Source organism: Xenopus tropicalis, chromosome 3, assembly GCF_000004195.4.
Source record: "Xenopus tropicalis strain Nigerian chromosome 3, UCB_Xtro_10.0, whole genome shotgun sequence".
In the NCBI taxonomy this organism is placed as follows: domain Eukaryota; kingdom Metazoa; phylum Chordata; class Amphibia; order Anura; family Pipidae; genus Xenopus; species Xenopus tropicalis.
Genome location: NC_030679.2, coordinates 32,485,509 through 32,500,976, shown reverse-complemented (window position 1 = coordinate 32,500,976; position 15,468 = coordinate 32,485,509). Strand labels below are relative to the sequence as shown.

At 37.9% G+C, this 15,468-nt stretch overlaps 1 protein-coding gene across 1 annotated transcript in view; it reads left to right on the top strand.

Moving 5' to 3' along the window:
• dock2 (dedicator of cytokinesis 2) overlaps positions 1-2,915 on the top strand; it is a 350,017-nt gene extending 347,102 nt beyond the window's left edge. Inside the window, exons 51-52 of the mRNA XM_031898788.1 lie at positions 109-254; positions 2,358-2,915. Coding sequence (XP_031754648.1) covers positions 109-254; positions 2,358-2,432 — 221 coding nt within the window. The 3' untranslated portion in view covers positions 2,433-2,915. The remainder of the gene's footprint in view (positions 1-108; positions 255-2,357) is intronic.
• The last annotated feature ends 12,553 nt before the right edge of the window (positions 2,916-15,468 follow it).

Genomic DNA, 15,468 nt, shown 5'->3' with positions numbered 1-15,468 from the left:
AAGAGTCTACAAAGGATATGTTGTATCTGAAGGATTGTTGTTAGTACATTATAATTGGTTGGCCTTGGAAGTCACAACTTTTCTTCATTATGTATTATTTTTCTCCAGCCTTAACATTATCAGTTGCTAATGGTCCATCATCAGAGGAGCAAAGTCCATCTCAGAAGATGAGTCAACAAAACTTGTTTTCCACCGGTGAGGGCGATAAGAGAACACTGAAGAAAAACAAAGTGAATCAGTTCTTCAGAACTATGGTAAATACTCCAAAAATGTCAGCCGGTCTCTGTATTTGTGAGAAGATATTATTGCAGATAAGATAAGTAAGAGATCACTGGGAAAAACTGAAAAAGTTAATGTGTTTTGTAAGTGTTTGTAATGGCAGCTTTCTCCAGACATCTTCATCCAGTAGGATATTATGCATGGAAAATGCTGGTGAAAATGTGATTACTTTGTTAGCTGAACAGGATTGGGGTAAATGGGCTGTCCCTTCAGTTTGATTAATTGCTAACATCATATACAGAACCCCTAAACAGTCTTTCCAGCATGTGTGCTGTTGGAACAGAATGCTCATCTTCTTGGGCTCACGAGTGAACCAACGTCAGGCCAGTTTGAACTTCTAAACAATATTGTGAAATATCTCACATTAGTTCCGTGGGGGAATGTTAATTTCTAGAAACAGATTGGTATCCTCTAATTATATGTGTTCCTGAGTAGTCAGGTCTATTACTAAGAATGTTAGATATCAAAGGGATCACCTAAATGTAGCTGGGAATGATGAAAGTTTCAGCATGGATCTGGCCACTGCCCCTGTATAAACTATACCAAAAGGGAAAGTTGTGCTCACTGTTAACAAGTTTTAATTATTAAAAGGGTGTGTAATGAGGGTCATAAGCACAACTTTCCCTTTTGCAATTCTGTTTTAGAGATTCCATACCTGAGCATACCTGATTTTACTGAATGACAGACACCTAAGAAATGGGGACCCACTCTGAGCATCATCAGAAAGCCCTGAAAGAAAGAGAAAGCAGATTGCTCTAAAATGCCAGCTGTGTAGCAGTACTACTGGGTTCCACCAGATGTCATTGTTAGCTTATAATATCTTCATACACATGTAAATACGCTCAAGCTTTGTTCATGGAAATATTGACAGTTCCTTTATAGTTTTGAGCAAATGGAACAGGAGAACATTTCAAATAATATATCCAAGTGAAAACTGATTTACCAACCAATTCTCATCACTGTAGTTTAGGGGGCTGATTTACTTACCCACGAACGGGTCGAATGGAGTCCGATTGCGTTTTTTTTCGTAATGATCGGTACTTTGCGATTTTTTCGTATGTTTTGCGATTTTTTCGGATTCTTTACGAATTTTTCGGATCCAATACGATTTTTGCGTAAAAACGCGAGTTTTCCTATCCTTTACGAAAGTTGCGTAAAAAGTTGCGCATTTTGCGTAGCGTTAAAACTTACGTGAAAAGTTGCGCATTTTTCGTAGCGTTAAAACTTAACGCTACGAAAAATGCGCAACTTTTCACGTAAGTTTTAACGCTACGCAAAATGCGCAACTTTTTACGCAACTTTCGTAATGGATACGAAAAACTCGCGTTTTTACGCAAAAATCGTATTGGTAACGAAATATTCGTACAGAATCCGAAAAAATCGCAAAACATACGAAAAAGTCGCAAAATGCTCGTTTTCAAGTCGGAACTTTTCCAATTCGGGTCGGATTCGTGGGTTAGTAAATCAGCCCCTAGGTGTTTTAGCAAAACGCCAGTCATTGTTTACAATTAACCTTGATAAACCTTGGTCTAGTAAAGAAAGAGTTTAAAATAATTACGCTACTAATGGTTTGGGTGAGCCCATGTACAGTGTATAAAGGACAATAATACAAACGGAGTGAGAGCTATGAGCAAATGCTTTAGAAAAAACTGTTTTACCATAAGTTTTAGCTTTACTTGGTGCCAAATGGCGTAGATTTGCCTTAAGATATTGCCTGTTTATCATACCATTCTTAGGATCAGATTTTAAAGCACTGGTTCCTGAATGGTGTGGCCGCCCCCTTTAGTATTGACAAGACAGAAATCCCTGCAGAAGTAGCTGTATGCTATGTGGGAGCGTTAACTACAGGGGGGGGCAGGAATCTAGGGAGACAGAAAGACACTAATTAATTAACAATTTTAATATATTTTGGTAGAAAGGTTAAATTACCAGTGTACTGGGACCCTAAATGTAATTTGCTGTGGGGCCCAGTAAGATCTAGTTACGCCACTGATGTTTCCTTTTATGTGTGAGAGTTAACACTGCTTCACCTATAACCTAAACCCTGATTTTTATCTTTTTCTGTCTTTTTCTAAAAGCGCCCATACAAGCAAGCCGAAGATGGAAAAGCGCCTTCTGACCAACATGCTGAAAAGCTGTCAATAGACCTGTAACATTTGTTTTCAAAGATGTAATTGCTCCATTAACACAGCAGTGAAACCATTTGGGTTATATTATATTTCATGGCATCCCTGCCCAGAAAACAATTGCACTCTCTGCACTTGCAATGTACCCACAAAACCCCTCCAGCCCTGTAAAGTTAAGCATAGGGGGTGCAAGGGAGGCGGCATCGTGAAAGTTGCCTTACGCAGAATTAGGTATAGAAACGCCACTTTTACTTTAACTAACTCCGCAAATACCACACAGACAACATTCCTGCTTGGGTGAGAGTCGGCCACAGCTTTATCATTTACATGAAATACAGTTCTTGCTATTGAATTTTTATTACATAAATAACCCTGGAAAAATAATGCATTATGCCTGCCGTTACATAAATCAATGGGCATGGAACAGGAACGATTATTTTTTAATTCATTTTTTATGCAACAACAAAACTGCCAAACTGACAATAAGAAATAAAAGCAGAAAGGACCAATGCTCAATCATTTTTCTCTCTTTTTAAAAAAAAAATTGTATTTGATTAATTAATTAATTATTCATATGGAAACAGAAAAAATTACAAAAAAGTGTGGGTGGTCCACTGTTCTGGATGACACAGGTACCAAATGGATCATTTTGGTACAAAAGAGAGCGGTAAGGGAAGGTAAGTCCCTTATAAAGGAGAGATGGAAGGGTAGATGGGAGCATCTCATGGTGATTACTAGAGATGTAGCGAACTGTTCGCCGGCGAACTAATTTGCGCGAACATCGGGTGTTCGCAAGTTCGGAAATTCGCGAACTTTTCGCGATGTTCGCAATTTGGGTTTGCCGCGGTTTTTTTTCGCTGCGTTTTTTCTCAGCTTAAAAACACCGCACAAGCCACACATGGCGTTTTTCAGCCTAGTACTGGTGTAAGCAAATCCCGTTTCCATGGTGCTAATAGTGCGAAATAGCAAAAAACGCCGCGTATTTCCACTGGGTCTGCCAGCTGCCATTTGCGGTTTTACGCAACGCTGTGTCAACAAAGTATTTTTCAGAGAAATTTTTGCCCTTGATCCCCCTCCTGCATGCCACTGTCCAGGTCGTGGCACCCTTTAAACAACTTTAAAATCAGTTTTCTGGCCAGAAATGGCTTTTCTAGGTTTTAAAGTTCGCTTTCCCATTGAAGTCTATGGGGTTCGCAAAGTTCGCGAATATTCACGCTTTTTGGCGTAAGTTCGCGAACGGGTTCGCAAACTTTTTTTTTGAGGTTCGCTACATCCCTAGTGATTACTTGCTTTACTGACTTTATCAGTTCATAGAAGACTAGAAGGTAGGGTTGCCTCCAGGTCTGTATTTTAGCTAGTAAATCTGTAGGTCTGTAGGTGCCGGTAACTTTGTAATTGCCCATCTCCTTCTCCCCTGCCTAAAGTTTTTCACTGCTAAACCCTCTTTTTTAAACCCTTCCTACCTTCTCTGAAGGCTTTAATTTCCCCAATTTGCTCCTGACATCATAGACCCGCCCATTCCCTGCTCCATGACATCACAGACCCACCCATTCCCCACCCCTATGATGTCACTTGGCAGCACCTCCCCTTGCAGGCCAGAAAAAGTGTGTTTGAAAGGTGGAATCCGTACTAGAAGAGGCGGAGTTAGGAGATACAAACCACCTACACGCCACAGTCCCCAGCACTTTCATAAGGCAATTTAGTGTTCATCCGTATATAATGTACTTCTTATAAGTGCCTTCCAATTCTGCTTTGATCTTTTCAGAACACCCAGGCTGCATGTTTTCCACCAATACTTTGGTAATAATATAAATCTGCATTTTTTTATGTGTTTTACTTGAAAATGCCTGGTTGGGTTACTGTTAATCAGCCCCATTGGTACATGGAACCTTTCCAACACACACAGCAGCTAAACCTTCAGTGTATCCTAACAAAGCTTCAACTACAAATGAAAACTGATATTTTTAAAAACTGTCAACAAAAGGATCTATTTATTGAAATTCAAATAAAACAAATGGCATAATTGTGACAATGTGGATGGAGATGAACCCATTTGAGACTTTTAATACCATTTAAATAAATACAGAAAGCGCAATGAAGTCACAGTCTTAAATACTCAAATTGGTTAATCTCAACCCAAGAAAAATAAAAAGAAACCTTAATTGTGAGATTATACTCAAAACTCAATTTTTAAAGGAAATCTAAACCCCAAAAAACATATTGATGTAAATTTACTGAATAATTTACAATCATTTTCTATTTTTAGTAGGTTCTGAGCTACAAGGTTTTTGGTTCGACTGAAAGTCAGCAGTGCTAGGGTTAATGGAAAACAAAACAAACCTATTGCTGAAATCATCCTGTACTTGGACATTTTATTTGGAAAACAAAATCACAGGGTTTTTTTTTTTTTAAATATTTTTTTGAATACGTGTGTAATTTCGTGCTTCAGTGGATTGTCATTGTGTGTAAGTGTACAAACATAATTGTGAAAGTGCTTAAATAAACCACGGTTTGGTTAATGCAGTAGAATTACTGATGTTTTAATACATTGTTGTTAAGTCGACTATAAGGCTCATTTGGGGTTATGTAATTAAAGGCACTAAGTTTGCCAAAGAGCAGTAACCCATAGCAACCAATCAGCAGGTAGAATTTCCTGGTCACCTGTTTAAAAGCAAATATCTGATTGGCTGCCATGGGTTACTGCTCCTTGGCAAAGTTATTGGCATTTATTACATACGGGGATTGAGTTCAACCTTATTCTTATACCCTTTTGATGCCTTCTAGTTTTGTACAGCTGCAATGAGGCTTTAACTGGAAACTAACTGTCCATTTCTATATACTATATTATTCTATATACTATACTATATTCTATATACTATTCTATAAAGGCTTTATACTTGCTATATGCACTATTTATGTGTGTCATGGGAGGTTGGGTGTACACTTTATGGGTGTAACAATTCTGTTTAGCCTCCACTGACTCCACTGAGGCACATTTTCTGAAACTGGTTTTCTATATATCGACCTTTTCAGATAGCTGTAAAGGATAAGTAAGCCTTTTATTTTATGACTCTCTACCACCCCCAGAATAACATACCTTTCTCCCTGCTTGTAGATGTATTTGAAGCCCCACCCCTTTTTGCTTTCTGAGCACTCCTTCTCTCTCTGACTATGAAGACCTTAAAGAGGTGCCTACTAAGCATGCTCACTGCCTCTGCTCCAATTAAAATCAACCAGGCATAAGCAGTAGGCGCCTCTGTAATTTCATCATAGTCAGAGGGAAGCGGTGCTCAGAAAGCAAAAGGAGCGGAGCTACATGCTAGAAAAGGAAGAAAGAGAAACACTCTGCATAGTTTCCCAAAATACAGGAATTCACCAAAATGCATAATGACATAATGGAAATAATAGTGCATCCTAAAGAAGAGGCAAAGACACAAAGCACAACTCCCAGACAAATACCAGAACATCTCTCCAGGCTAGGCTGACCTGATAGGGAACTGAAGCTTTTCTTTGTTTGTGTGAATGCAGGCCTGTGATTGGCAGGGACTGTTAAACACGCCCACCCCTCACTTGAAACATGGACAGGGACCATAGCAGATCTATGGGGAACTCTGGTAAAGGGGACATTTTTAAAGATAATGATAATTTGTAGCCCAGAGTGAAAGCTGCACCACATATAATTCATTATTGCCTACAAGATTGGAGGGGTTTTCACAAGCTCAGACTGGCAATCTGTAGATTCTGGTAAATACCAGAGGGGCTGCTGTAAGATGCCATAGACAGTTACAATTTATTGGGTTGTTGTGGGCTGTTTGGGCCTCTGTGAATTTGAAGTGCCAGGGCATATTGTGAATCCCAGTATGGGTCTGGGTTTTCAGTTATGCTATATATCTTCTGTTAGTGAATGAACATGTATTTAATTGATGCCAGTGACATAAGAAAAGGACACCTAGTGGCCCAACCTGGCAATCGCCAACCCTGCTGTGAGTCTACACAAATTAAGCAGTATGTATGCTATGGTTCGGGGTTTCTAGACAGGATATATGGTATAGAAATCTATTTCCTTTTACTCTTATGACTCTGCATTCTATCCAGCTCACTAATACCCATTTCATGGACTGGGGCCCAAAATGGAACTGCATAGTCAAAGCTTTCTAGGGATTAAATTAGAAGCAAAATTACTCTTTCGTTTACCAAAGCATGTCAAAAGAAATACATACAATACATGCAAGTATTTATGTTCTGGGCTGACGGGGCCTCTCCAACCCAGACCCCATCCCCCTTTCCCTGCTGATCTCCCTCCCCCGAACGTGCCAAAGATAAGTATATACGCGCTCGGGGGGGAGTTGGGTGGTGGGGACCTCAGCGGAGGGTGTGTGGGCCCCTGGGGTGGGGGCCCCTGCCGCCCGGCAGCCCTAATGGCCACTTCACACCCCAGTCCAACCCTGATAGTGTTTGTCAAAAAACTTGCAAAACATGCTGGAATGTTTGATCCCAATTTTCACAAGTCTCATATCACAGATACAGATACCTGGCACTAGCCTGGGTAGATCAGAGGCATACATTTTTGACTTGTTAGTAGTTAGAGTTCTAAGAAGAATTCACCTTGCAAATGTCAAACCTGCACCATTCCCCCCAAAAATGCTATTTTCCAGCAATCTGCATTTACTCCCAGTGCTGCAGTACCAATATTTATTTGCAGTGGTTATATTTGCTATAGGACAAAAGCCACACTAGGTGGTGCTATGCATCAGGTTTAGAAACTCTCTCCCTTTACAGCTATAGCACTGCAGAATGCCATATGTACTAGACTGTTTGCTGCAAAAGCACATTTAAGAGGGGTTGTCATAATTCCTCTATAATATTACAATACCCAAGGTCATGTTATTTCATATTATTATTTCTTCCTATGATATATTATAAACAGCTCCTCCTGATGTCAGAGAATTGCAGTAACAACAATATTATGCTACAGCTGCTCATCATTCCCACATTAAAGGAGGAACATCATTAAATGTTCAAGGATATAGCAATACGTCCAACCCACAATATGTCCAACCCACACTATGTCCAACCCACAATATGTCCAACCCACATTCACTACAGGTTCCATCCTTGTCTGATCTTAGAATCAACTCATTATTTATTATAATATTTAGGGTATCCAATCAGTATTTCAGATCCCCCTGCATCGCACAGTCTTCAGAAAGGTTATTGCGGTTCCATGGAAATGAGCTTAAATTAGTTAATTAGCCTAAATGCTTAATTTGCTATTGCATATACAGTTGATGGTAACTAGGGGGCAGATTTACCAAAGTGTGTAATTATTCAGTTTGCATATTTATCAATGGGTAAAAGTTCACCATTTGATAAATGCGCCTCTAAATATCCCCCAGGAATGAACTGAGAGTGGGTAAATTTTTCTGTGGTGAGCTTTATTTTTACATTTTGATAAATCTGCCCCAATCTGCATGAATCCTTATTGGAGGCAACAGTGTCGGACTGGCCCACCAGGATACCAGGAAAACTCCCGCTGGGCCCAGGTGTCAGTGGGCCCTCCTGCTCCTGAGCATTTGGCCTACTTCATGGTTATTCCCTATTTCTGTATGGGAACAAAGAGGAGAAATAGATGGAAGAATAGATGCTAGCATGTAAATAAAAGAGACTGGGAGAATAAAGAGGTTGGGTGAGGAAAGGAGAAAATATAGTTTGGAGAGTGGGCCTAAGGTCTAATGTTTTCTGGTGGGTCCCTGGGGTCCCAGTCCAACACTGAGAGGCAAAAGAATCCTATCGGGTTTATTTCATGTTTAAAAGGCCTATTTATTAACATTCTCATTTTTGTGGTTTTTTGAAACTACGACTTAACTCATATCCACTAAAACCAATAATGTCAAAGGTCCGAACTGAAAAAGCACAAACAAAAAAAAAAATTGCGAAAACAAAGAATTTTTTTATGTTTTTCAACAAATCGAGTGTCCGAAAAATTTGGAAACCTCTAATACCATAAAGCAAAAAAAGATCTTCCAATAAAAAACAGGACAGCTGCCCACTAACTTCTACATGACCTACACAGCTTTAAGATGGCGTATTTTTTCTTATCCGTATTTGTTGCAGTTTTGATACATAATAAATGCCGAATTTCGTTTTTTCCCCACAAAAAACTTAAAGTTTTAGTGAAAAAAAACAAGAATTGTGAAAAAAATAAAATACAAATGTTAGTAAATGCCCCCCCTTAAGGTATTTCCAATAATAGATCTGATACTGTTATATTTTATAGAACAAATATGGGCACTCTGGTATTTCATCGTTTTTAAATAATTTTGAGATTTCTTTCTTTTTTTTTTAAAAAGAAAGTACTCGAAAGTTTTCGAGTTTGTGAATTCGAGTTTGTTTTTCTAAACCGAATAAACTCCCATATTGAATGCTTGCTTATTTATTAAAGGAGAAGGAATGGTACAATCACTGGGGGGGTTTGCAAAATGTTTGTAATCACTTACCTTACACCCCAGGTTGGCGCAACCCAGGGTGTAAGTGAGCGAGCGTTCCTCTTCTGCCTTCTTTCTTCAGAATCCCGGGGCCGGCACTTACGCAGTTGAGCGAATAAACTGGCTTCTTTGTTAAAGTTCGGCTTTTTACTCTACTATGAATGCTCGAAGACTGAAGGAGGAAGAGGAGCCCTCGCTCGCGTACAGCCGGGCCGGTGTGGTTTTCTCTTAACAGGAGCACTGGGGGTTTCAGGTAAGGAATTAGAATCACTGTGATGTAGCCTTTCTTTCTCCTTTAATAAGGAAAATTTGTTTGAATAAAAAAAAATTAGAATACCTTGAATTTTTGAGTTTACAAACTTGAAAAAAACTCAAAAAAAATTTGAAAAACTTGAATTAAAACTATGGTTTGACTTTGCCTAGGACAACTCCCATTGACTTCTACATTGCTAAATCACCCCCTAAGCCTATCCTCATATCTGAATCTTTGATACCAGGGTAAACAAAGCAATTCCTTTTTACTGTAAAGCCCAGTGTAGGCCTGTATGCTGTTTGCTACTTCAGTAAGTAAAATGACTCTCAAAAAACTTCAAAGCAGCTGCTAACATGGGTGCCCAGGTATTCCATCCACTCACTTCTACTTTTCTCATTTTTAATCCAAGTAGCCACATTCAGTTTCAGTAGAAGTCAGTGAATGCGGTTCATAGCCGCCCACAGTAATACTCGGGAATGACTTTTCTATACAAGCAGATGTTGTAGCTAAACTTGCATAGAAAACAGAGGCCTCTCTTAGAATAAAACCATAGGAGCCAATTATAAATATTTGCAAAGGATTATTATTTGCACACATATTTGACACCTATTGTATAAATGCCCTTATTGGAGATTAATGTTTAAAGGTTCAGAGAAGCAACCAGTGACTTAGATGGGCATGAAGGGGTGAAGAGGAAATGTGTAAAACAATGCCAAGGGGTACAAATGCACTGCTTAGGCAATCTGATGAAATGAACAACAGTTCTTTAACCTGGAGAATGTTCTTCAAATAATATTTAGACAAAAATAAAAACATACACACTTCTATGAAACAAATCATTTTTACAAACCCTATGTTACTGGGGTAGAGGTGTAACCACCAGGGTTTGTGCTTCTTTCTATTCCATGGGGACATTCAATAGAATAGTTCAGAATGCATGGGCACCCAAGGCAAGGGTGCTCGCTAGCCATCTGCCCCTAACTCCCCAACAACACTACCCCACTCCCATTTCTTTTGCCAGCAAACAAAACTACCCGTTACCAACCTACCCCCCATCGCGTTTGCTTATTTGCTCAACTATAGTTTTTCTTTTTCAGCTTTCGAATGGGGGTCACTGACCTTTGCAACCAAAAAAAACTATTGCTCAGTGAGGCTACAGTGCTATTGTTATTATTACTTTTTATTACTTATCGTTCTATTTATTCAGATTTTGGTTGGTCATTCAAACTAATGGCTGGTTGGTTAGATAAATAAGTCCCTAGCAACCAGCTCGCTAAACAAAAAGCTAAATAATTGAAAAACCATAAAAAATGATGAACAATTGTAATTCTAATTGCTTTAGAATATCAATTGCTCCATCAAACTAAACATTAATTTAAAGGTGAACTTTGCGTGTAAGTGAGAGTTCCGGACACCGCGATCCACGGATATTGGCAAGGAAACCAACTTTTCATAAATGGGGGAAAAATATTTGCACTTACATACAAATTCATTTTTACTGGAATATGCGCAGGGAGAAAAAATGATCTTTGATAAATCTGTCTCTTAATGTTCTGACTCAGTTTAGTGAGGAAAATGTATCTCAAGTTTTATCCCATAAACACTGCATTGACTTGAAGGAGAAAATTTAGAAGGGAATTATGTATTTTTCTCAATGAACTGAATGTAGCCCATTGTTTCATATCCAGTGATAAAGAGATTTGTTTGCATTGAATTCTTAAGGTCTATGGCATATGGGACGTTTTGTTGCCCACGATGAATCTTCACTATCAGAGGCAGAAAAACGTGTCTTGGTTCCTTCCCATCGGCTAACATCTAAATCACCAGTGGGGAAACATACATGGTGCTTGGGCTTCTCAAAGTTCCCAAAGTAGCACCTCTGGGGCATTTGGTGCCGCATATGTTTCAACACCAGCGATATGCACATTAATTAAATAAAAAGATTGTTACAATTAGCCTACGGCAGCTCCCATTTACTTTGGACTGAACTTGACAGCTTTTAGATGGTGCATTTTTACAGTTGCATATTTCTGGTTTTGACACACAATACATGGGGAAAATGTGTGTTGTTTTCATAAAAAAAATTGTGTTTTAGCGGAAAAATATGAATCATGGAAAAAATAACATTAATATACCTGCCCCTTAGAGGGCATATACTAATGTTTGTATTTCTTTTTCTCGCTATTTGCATTTTTTGTGCTAAAACTTTTTTTTTTCTACCATTTATCATACGTCAAAACTGTGACAAATGCGAAAGTAAATATACGTCTAAACGTTGTCAAGGTCATGTAGAAATCAATGGCAGGTGTCCCTTTTACAACTGGAAGGTCTTTCATTGCTTCGTGGTTTTAGAGGGGTTTATTTATTTGTAATCGCAGGAAAATGTTTACAAAACTAGAATTTTTCCGTGGTTTTTCTGCGTCTGCTTTTTTGTTGCGGTTTTCGTTGTGCTTCTTTGTTAAGTTGTGGTAGAAAAAAACCATGAACATGAACATGAATGAATGAATCTGCCCCTTTTTAGTTAAAAAATTATATCAGGAGCCATTAACAGAGATGCCCTCTGTGGTACAACATGTGGGGATTATATGGCATTACTGTCACTTGAACTTTAAGAAGGGACAAAAATAAATGCTCTGATGAGAATATCTTCTAGCCAATTAAAAGTGATCTATAGCAACTGCTGCCTGCTTTCCTACCATAGGGCTATAGCTCTTCCCATCGGCTGCCACTCTGCTCAGTAGGCCCTTGTGCCGCTTGCCCTTCTACCAAGGGGACTGTCCTGTTTCATCTGTGGAAGAGAGAATGAACTTTTTTTTTATCTTAAAGATCCAAAGTAACTATGGATTAAAGTTAAGGATGGAAAATGAATTTGATTCCCTACAGTTCCATTGTATGTTACATACACAGTATTCATATTTCTTATATAATGCCAAATAATATGTGCGATATACTGGCCAGCTCTGTAGGGGAGCTACCTACACATTTGCTGAAAAAAACTAATGGTACCAGTTGGACAACAAACAGGTTTTTGCCCCCCAACATTAATATCATAATAATCTTTTAAGATAATCATGACGGATTGATTTTCAACTCTTTACAAATGAAGGTCACAACTGAAGGAGCTTGCTTTGGGGTGTCAGGTTTTTTCAGACACCTGTATTCTATATTTTTACTGTAAATACGTACACATTGCCACAGGGCATGGAACAATCCGGTCTTGCTCATCAAAGCCAGTGTTGCGTTATGCCAGAGATTTACTCAAAACAAAGAGCTGAAACTGATGCCAGAGTTGACCTTCTTTGACCATAATGACTTGTAGAAGTAAAAGGGAACAATATTGTTAACCCTTCTGCTCCTACGGCATGCTTCAGAGTGTCACGATGGGGTTCTGGAATGGGCGAGTACAGATTTGTTGCAAATAGAAACAAGAGTTTATATATATAGACTGAAAATGTCTGAGAGTTTTGTACCTTTAAAGTTTCCAGGCATGTAGTTTGCACTGAAATTTGTAAGATGATGTTCTTGAATATTCTTTTAAGATTTTCAGCAGTGTTCCCTAGATTTGCCCTATAGAGTAGGTGGTGTTATGAGCAAGCATTAGCCTTGAAATGTTATATACTTTCAAATAGAAAATGACTATGAAGACTTGGGGGCATATTTATTATAGTGAGTAAGCCAACATCACCGGTGATGTTGCCCATAGCGACAAATCAGCAATTAGATTTGATCTGCGACCTATAAGTTGGAAAACATGTGATTGGTTGCTATGGGCAACATCACCAGTGCTTTTGGCTAACACACCATAATAAATATGCCCATGATACTGTTAATATGCCCCATACTGTATGCCTCTTTTTTATTCCTGTCACTTTATCCTTTTGCCATCTGCTACAAAAATGAAGTCTCCCATCTTTCTGGTTCATCCTACGGCATCCAATGAAAAGCTCTTAAACTTCAAAAACAATATAAACCTACTGCTTCAAGATCTACATTATCTTAATGTTAAGAACAGCAAAAGTTTTTTTTTAATAATGAATAGAGAACATAGAGAACTTTCCGTTTTGAAATGAACTACTGACTGCTACATTTATACTCAAATAAAAAAAACCATTATTGTGTTTATTGTGATCTTGGATGGTAACAAAAAATGATACAGTGATGCTTTTTATAAATGTGTTTTGATTAGTACACAAGGTCCATCAGGTTAACCCAAGGGAATCCCCCAACATAACATATTTGTATTCATTTTACAATTTCTTGTTTTGATATTCAGTATATCTAATTTTTTAACAATGGGTTTAATCAATTGTACAGCCGCTTGCAAGAATAATATAGAATTAACCGTATCTTGGAAAAAAAGGCGAGACAAATCTTGTGCCAAAGTAAATGTTATTTTGTAGCTGTGAAGTTAAACCTGTCTCACCACATTGCTTGCCTGTTGAATGGCATCATCATGCCCCTGTCTGAATAAATCCAACTGGGTATTTGTTGTTTTTGTTACAAAACATACTCAATTAATACACAAGGAATGGACATTCTTGTATGCAGGTGAAATGAAGTGAGCAGGCACAAAACAGTGTGGGGGATATGGTAAAATATAGAGGAGGCTGAAAGTGAAGGCAACTATGATACAGGTATGGGATCCATTATCTGGAACCCAAAAAGCTCTGAATTATGGAAAGGCCATCTCTTTAAAATCAAATAATCCAGATTTTTAAAATTGATTTCCTTTTTCTCTGTAATAATAAAACAGTACCTTGTACTTAACTAAGTACAAGGTAACTAACTAAGATATAATTAATCCTCTTTGGAGGTAAAACAATTTTATTGGGTTTAATTAATATTTAAATTATTTTTTAGTAAACTTAAGGTATGAAGATCCAAATTATGGAAAGACCTCTAGGAGCATTCTGGATAATGGGTCCTATATCTGTAATAAATAAATTAAACTTATAGTAGCTTCTAGATGTTCCGGATTAAGCATTAAGTACAGGTATGGGATCTGTTATCCAGAAACCCATTATCCAGAAAGCTCAGAATTATGCAATTAAGACCATCTTTCATAGATTTCATTTTAAGCAAATAATTGAAATAATAATTTAATCATTATTTCCTTTTTCTCTGTAATAATAAAGAAGTAATTGATCCCAACTAAGATATAATTAATCCTTATTGGATGCAAAACTATTTGGGTTTATTTAATGTTTAAATGATTTTTAGCAGCATTAAAGTATGGAGATCTAAATTATGGAAAACCCCAGATCCCAAGCATTCTGGATAATAGATCTTATACCTGCAATTGATACTGTGATCTGTATGGACTCTGTAAGCTGCTGCTCACTGCCTATGCGCATCAGTGTTATAGTTTATAGCAAAATGTACTAATGTAAGGAACGAATTGCAAAAAACATCTAAAGATGTTACAATCCAGTTAACTTTTAATAAAGACATTCAGCTTTGTGTTTCTATTTGCCCAGATAAAGTATAATGCTGTTTTATTGTCATAACAAGAAGCCTTTCCATTAGATTATTCAATATAACCCCCAAAATACACAGAGAAAATATCACTGCAGTGCATACAACGAAGTTCTGTGTAAACAAAGCCATTGAAGAACATTGGTTCTGTTTTTATCACAGTTATTAGAGCTCAAAAGGAGTTGTGTATGAACACAGATGCAAGTATGGCCGAACTAAAATGGATACAAATGTTGCGTCAGATCTGTATTAATGGAAATGTATTGGCTAGTACCATTATCACACAAAATACTCATTTTGTTACTGAAAAACTTAATGATATTAGCCCTAGAAGTGAATCAAGAAATGAAAAGTCTGTGGCTGATTTTGTATGTAACACCTGCCCCACAATCCAGATTCGCAGCTTATCTTCCTGTGGACACAAATGTCAGGTTGATACAGAACATTCCTTCTGGAAATTACATGAGGCTGTATGCATTTGAGGTTTTCTTGGAAACTGGTAGTGTTAGTTCAGTTCAGCTACACAATATTGAATATATTATTATAGAAACACATATTAACACATTGCCTTGACTGTATATTCAGGAGCACAACATGGGATAAGCCTGAGCTGGATGTATAAACCTGGAGGTGGTGTAATATTTGTGCAAAGTTGTTTCTCCTTTTATGAATACTTACCATTCCATCAAAACAAGGATGTTTTCTCTTTCATACACATGGTGCACCAGATTTACCCCATTTTGATACTTTCACCCCAAATGTTTAATAACAGCATGAGGTTACGCAGTTAATAACCTGGGGTTGGCCTACTTTTTAGCCTTTTTAAAATCTTATTGCTGCAATTTACAGT